The sequence below is a fragment of the Coturnix japonica genome, chromosome 2, assembly GCF_054131305.1.
Source record: "Coturnix japonica strain WE chromosome 2, WE-NBRP24, whole genome shotgun sequence".
NCBI classification, from domain to species: domain Eukaryota; kingdom Metazoa; phylum Chordata; class Aves; order Galliformes; family Phasianidae; genus Coturnix; species Coturnix japonica.
In genome coordinates, this window is record NC_140664.1 from 99,113,512 (window position 1) to 99,119,884 (window position 6,373).

At 44.6% G+C, this 6,373-nt stretch overlaps 2 protein-coding genes across 15 annotated transcripts in view; one reads left to right on the forward strand and one right to left on the reverse strand.

Annotated features, from left to right (window-relative positions):
* The window catches only part of MYRIP (myosin VIIA and Rab interacting protein), a 185,182-nt gene extending 182,443 nt beyond the window's left edge, over positions 1 to 2,739 (forward strand). For all 13 annotated transcript variants that reach the window (XM_032442401.2, XM_085540493.1, XM_085540489.1 and 10 more), the window contains one exon: positions 276 to 2,739. In XM_032442401.2, the coding sequence (XP_032298292.2) occupies positions 276 to 308 (33 nt within the window). In that variant the 3' untranslated portion in view covers positions 309 to 2,739. The remainder of the gene's footprint in view (positions 1 to 275) is intronic.
* Positions 2,740 to 3,495: 756 nt separating this feature from the next.
* Positions 3,496 to 6,373, reverse strand: LOC107309402 (prolactin-releasing peptide). 2 transcript variants are annotated; one of them, XM_085540500.1, is made up of 3 exons: positions 6,266 to 6,373; positions 4,710 to 4,878; positions 3,496 to 4,093 (listed from the first exon to the last, which is right to left on the reverse strand). In XM_085540500.1, the coding sequence occupies exons 2-3, from the start codon at positions 4,855 to 4,857 to the stop codon at positions 3,915 to 3,917; spliced, it is 327 nt and encodes a 108-aa protein (XP_085396626.1). In that variant the 5' UTR covers positions 4,858 to 4,878; positions 6,266 to 6,373; the 3' UTR covers positions 3,496 to 3,914. The 2 variants fall into 2 exon arrangements, with proteins under 2 accessions (XP_085396626.1, XP_015709675.1); XM_015854189.3 differs by lacking the exon at positions 6,266 to 6,373 and having other exon boundaries at positions 4,710 to 4,965.

The window sequence follows — 6,373 nt, forward strand, 5'->3', positions numbered from 1 at the left end:
GCACTTCTACCACTTGTGCCACAGGGGGATTCGAACTCTGGGCCCCAGTGTTGCAACGCGGCATTCCTACCACTGCGCCACCGGGGCACACAATCCTTATTTAAAGTAAGGACTATCCTTATTTAAAGTAAAGAAATGAAGTTCTGGTTGTGCCTGCAGATTGCCATTAGATATCTGGAAGAGAAATGGGGAAGTGAGAAGGACCGGGCTCCCTTCAGCAGGCTTGTTTTGTGTCTCGCTGATGTTTCTCTCGTCCTTGTCCCTCTTTGTTCCAGGAACCTGCTATAGGATCTGCTGTGATGTACTAAACTTTGACTTCTCTACTGCCAATAACACACTGCCTAAGGCTGTACACTAGAGTGCCTTTAATCAACAGCCATTGTGTATGTCCAGCTGGAAATGGACCCTCAAGAACCCACAATGCCTCAGTAATAGGGCTTCGTTTGGATACCTCACTGAGAAAGCTGTCCAAGTCTTCAGCATTGTGGTCTGCTAAAGGAAACTCTGCCTTAAAGTTCTCACAAGACTCTAGAAGGGACGCTGAGTTTCAAAAGCAAGGCTCCACATTTTAAGATGCACTTTTTCTCCCCATTGATTGTACTAAAGTATGTCGTCTTTAAACTGCAGTATGTTTTTGTACACTCAGTCAATCACAATTATAGGCCAATATTTCATACCGAAAGAGTGAACAAAGCAGACCTGTGATCCACATTTGCTGACCTCTCATTCATGTAGGCATCTGTCTTGTCGAGCAATAAGAACAACTCTGTGCAGTGTACGCTGCTTTTAGCTGCTTGGTGAGAGTGGAGGATCCATGTACCTAACTGCTCCCCAGGAGCCAGTGGAAGTTTTGACAAGGCAGGTGGGAGGAGATGCGGTGTGCAAAGACTTCTCTGTTCACTCAGAGTAGCTGTGACAGAGTTTATGTTCCAGCTCCAGAGCTGTGTGTTCTGCTGTTGGAGATGGGGGGGAGGGAGTGGAGCATGGATGTCATGGTGTGCCATGAATCAGTGGTACGCAGCGCATGTGGACCAGGTGTCTGTTGGGTTACAGTCCCAGCATCTGGACACATCTGGGTACTGTTGTGAAACCACCACCTTTGTCTGTCTCGTTCTTCTTGGTATCGTTGTCCGTTTGGTGGTATCCAACCACTCCATAGTTCAGAATCAATTCTGACCAAGTCTTTAAGATTGGAGAAGGAAAGTAAAAGCGCTGTGGATGAGATATCTGCTGACTGGTTGGTGGCTGTGAGGTGGCTGCAACCTGTAAGAGATTCCCTTCTGCCACTTCCTGTCTTTTCTGAGGAGGGGACAAATGTATCCCAGATGTGTTTTCCTTTACCCATCCATAGCCAATGTGGCATAGTACCTAGAGCCTGTCACTGGTGCCCACTGTGACTGGACCACTATGAATTGGATTGTGAGTCCCGAGACCCTAGAAATGTGCTCCAAAAGGCCTTTGAACAGATGCCCAGGAGGGAAGATGCTGCTTGCAAGGTGTCCCTCTTATCCATTCTGGGTAGGGCCATGCCAATTTGCAGTGCTGGTAAGGAAGGGCTGGATGGGATGGCTGGGAAAACAGCTCCAGTCACACATCCACCACCAGTATTTGAAGCTGAGCCTGTCAGTGTGCTGCTGTCCAGCCTTAGGTAGGGACACATCAGGATATCTACAGCCATCTTTCCCACCTAGGAGGCGTAAGTGTTGCTCCATGGCTCCAGTGAATTCCCACCTGCCGAAATTTGGCTCAATACATTTAGGTGAAATTACGATAGGTGAAATTACGCCTTCTCTTACTCCCACACAATACTGGTTCTCTGGAACTGGTTTGCACAGACGTGAGGGCAAAGTTTGGCCCGCTCTGTTTAATATATAAGTATATATATAAAAATAGATTTTATTTATATATGCAATCCAGTAAAGGAAATTAAACAGAGTAGGATGCCTAGGAATTTTCTGTTACGCAGCCTCCTCCTCCCTCGACTGTTCTCGTGTACGTATACGATACATTCCCAGGTTCTGGTTAACGCAGGTGTGTGTGTTATGAAACGTCATTACTGGTGGTTGGTCTACATATTCGTCTAATAATAATAACTAATATTGTGTATGATGCAGAAATGACTAATTTTAATAGAATAACTCTTTGGCTTTTTGTTCTGTTAGTGTGATTTAAACAAGCCAACAAAGTTTGGGATAGGTCGTTTTCCTTAAGAGGCATGAAAAGCAACTATTATCGTGTTACAATGTTCAAATATTCAGTCTTCTTTGACAGAAAAAAAATGTGTACTGTGTAGGCATTGCAAAAAAAAAAAAAAGAAAAAAGAAAAAAAAAAAGAAAAAAATCCCACCTGCTATATGGCATTTGAATTTTTACAGACGTTTATTGTGCCAAATACGTGTGAAGATATAATTTACTGTTTGAAACAAATCATACAAGCATCCGTTCTAGCACACAAAGGGTCATTTTGCCATTGAGTGATTTCAATCTCTAGTGTCGATATTTCTATTTAGATTAATTTTTATAAATGAAAATATTTTAACGGGTAAAATGAAGGCGATATGATCAATTTGATTAAGTTTGAGTGGATATTAAGCTTGCCTTGTTGTTGTTATATGCATACTCACCGGGAATTTGTTGTCAAGAGAAATTATAAAAGAGTAAAAGCAATTTATGAAAAGAAAAAGAAACAAAAAACAATGCCTTTCCAAGGACTTGATTCATAAAGAAAACCCAAAAGCTCTCCTCTGTGGTGTGGATTTATGTGCCCTTCGGTCAGGAAACACTGTGCCCACACTGCTGCACCACAAACAGCCCCTTCCCAGTTAAATGCAGATGGGCAACTCAAAGTCCTGTTGCTTAACTGAAGGGAGAAATACCCCCAGATGCCTCCAGATCAGGGCATCTTCCAATGAGCTGGAGCATCCATGCCTTGGTAACAGACCACTCAAAGACAGAAACAAGAACTGACTTATCTGCTGTAATTAGTTCAGCCTTCATTAATTTTAGTAGTGATTCTAACAAACATAACTAGTAACACGAGTTCACTCTAGTTTGTCATCTGCAATATGACTCATTAACCATCATTCATTAGCTGCATTGTAAACTATCTTTTCTGGATGCATGCTGTGGATTAAACTGCATATGAATAGTCTTGCTGCGAGTAGTTATCCAGATTAAACGGACTGCAAATCACACTTCTTCTAAAATGAGTATAATGTGTACATATCTGGGATTACCCTGACCCAAGTGCTAAACCTTGCACTTTTTTTTAATAGTAATTATTTCTTAATTTTCTGCCCTTCCTCAGGGAGAAGATGATTATCTTTGACAGAAGCTCCTTTTTGTTCATTAATGTATTTTCAGCAGCACAGCAAGACTGATAATAGGCCAGAGTGTAGCTCAGGACTGCATTCCCACAAGCAAATGTTAACAATCTGCATAAAAGCTACAGATTTCATGTTGTTAATGCAGGTACATTAAAAAGTAATGAGAGCCTTTTTTCTTTCATCCAATCATTGCTTTTTATTTTCACATACCAGCAGCCATTGACTTTAAAACGTGACAGGAACACTTCATGGTACACTAACATTGCTGAGTTTAAATCCTAGCACAGGAGCTCTTTGGATTTTTGGGTAAATGTAACGTTACAGTGTGCAGCATCATCACAGCTCAGTGAAGGGAATGGTGGTGATGAAAGAGAGAATACACACTTTTTAAAGCTACAGTTACACTTAGTGCTGGTGTCAACGCGTTGCCTTTTACCTGCACCCTGAATGTGTTTCTTCTTGAAGGAATTTGCAGGAGTAGCATAGAGAGGAGCAGCATGGGATTGTCAGGCAAAAGCAGAGCCCTGCGATGCAGGGTAGGGGCAATTCAATGAGCAGAGGTTAGGTCACCACCTGAGGACACAGCCATCACCAGTCACTGTCCTCTGCGTCCAACACTTCCTGCTCCCACAAGGTGTTCAGGATGAAATCCAGGCGCCTGCTCACAGGCCTTATGCTTCCATGGCCGCCTCTCAGCTGCCTCTTCCCAAACCGACCAATGGGTCGAACGCCGCGTCCCACGTACCAAAAGGGGTCGATCTCAGGGCCTGGAATTCAAAGCACTGGGTTGATTTTATTTTTCCTTTGGAATGCACTCATAGTTGGCTTATTTTTATAGCCTAGTTTAGTCCTACAGCAGGTGTGGGGAAGGTATGATACTAAGGTACAGTGAAGGTACATTGGAGGTGATGCCACCCCAAGGAAATGCCAAATCATTCCAAAGAGAAGGAAGGGTGTCAAGAACAGGACTTGAAATGTGAATGTAAAGCACATTTAAGCCACTGATGCTTGCTTTATTACTTCTTAAAAGTAAATGTTAACTGGCACGGATCTAGGCAACATAGCTGAAAATGAGCTGTTTGAATAGTCATTATAAACTGTCTTGCACTTTGTCAGTCTTTTGTACATTGGTGCATTCTCTGATATTTATCAAAAATTGCAGTGTTCCCCTTGACAAAATCAGGGCTATGAGGCAGCGGTTAAGATCTGTATATGCTCTTAGAAGTGTAAATTGAAGAGCAGGAACTCCCTCCACTGTTTTACCGTAGAAACACCCACAGGGATTTGCAGTTGAACTCTGCCTGGCAGCCTGACCCTGATCCCTTGTTGTATCAGCAGCCACAGGATCACCATCACATTGCATCAGGTGGGAGTCATACTTACTTCTGTTGTCTATTTGATGTTTAGAAGGTCTGCTCTGTCTCGAAGCAAAGCTGAGCGATACCAAGAGCACCAGCACATAGATGATGACCAGCTTTAAGTGCTTTGGTGACCATTGGGGGTGCAGTGTCCACAGGATCAGATGCCACATGGTGCAGCGGTGGTAGGAAGGCTGTGAGGAGAAAAGTGGGCATAGGGACATCAAAGCTCTCAAGGTGAAGGAAGATGGCAATTGTGACTGCATGTTCCTATCACAGCCATTTCACGACTCAGTTCTGTGAGGCGCTGACACTGGGAATGTCCTGAGTATTTCTGTTTAAAGGAGAAGACTGCCATGGACCATCTACTGAGTTAAGATGTGCAGCTTGAGCTTTTCCTCATCATCCATGAAAGCTCATGGCACAGCATCTCAGGACATAGAATTCTGGCCCTGAGGTTGCCGCTGACCATCCTTGTGGCCTTACATATGACCGTGGGCACTGGTCATCGCTGTGTTCTGGCCATTATCTCCATCACCCTTTCCCCACCTGTGAAATACCTTTCACATTTATATTTGAAACAATCATCTCTTTACATCTACATGCATTAGAAAATCTTGAAAGGGAATTATCTTCCTATGTCAGCTTTCACAGCAGGCAAAAGTGTGATTTCCAGTTTTGTTTCCACTGTAAATGCATCCAGATGTAACTGCCAGAACTTGCTGGGTCAGGAAAACAGCATCCAGAAGGTGGTTGATGCTGAGCTCCAGTTACCACTGCACCCAGTCTATGCCACATTCTGGTTGAGCTTCATCACATCATTTCTCCCAGTTATAATGCTAGAATCCTACCCGGTGCAAAATCTAACTGCATTTGGCAGTCTGGAGCTCTGCCGATGGAAGTGGAGAAAGAGCCTTTACACTTCGGCTGAGCAACATTTATGAGAGCAGTCTGGCAATTTCAAGCAACATCAGAGGAGAAAGTTACAGCACATTCAAGTCACTGTTAAAATTACAGGGAAGCACTCATTTCTATTTCCAGCTAAGCTCACTAGGAAGTCACTTCACCTAGGTCCCATTTCTCAGCTCTGGCCATGAGTCCCAGCCCCATGTGGGGACAGCCTGGCCCTCTCAGCCCTTCTCTCAGCTCACAGCACGCTGGGCTCTGCTACAGATCCATCAGACCTAAATGACTGTGGATGTCTTCAGAAGACAAAGTGCTATAAATCCCTTAAATCCTATAGCAGCATTTTACTCGAGACCAGCAACTGCAAATCTTCCTCCAGTGCAAGCCAACTGTCTTTCATGTTTGGAAGCAGTGGTGGAAACCTCTGCCAGAGCTCAAACGTGGGGTGACTGTAGGCCTGGGAGCAGGGCTCCCATCACCACCATGCCCCAGGCTCCAGCAGGTACCATCCCTGCAGAGACACGTTTCCTCAGCACTGCCTGCTTTGCTGCCAACACCGGACAAAGTGCTGAGGACTGAGCACAGCTATGTACATTAGCGGAGAAAAGAAAAAGCTGAAACAAAAAGGAAATCCACAGGAGAGAGGTGCCGAAGCAGGTAGCAGGAGTCACTCACCTGTGCGCAGCAGGGCTGCTCCTCGGGATGCGCTGCTCCCAGCTGAAGCAGGGCAGCTGCTTGGGGCTTGTGGCTTTTATAGTGCAGGGAAATGGCGGGGGGAGCCAA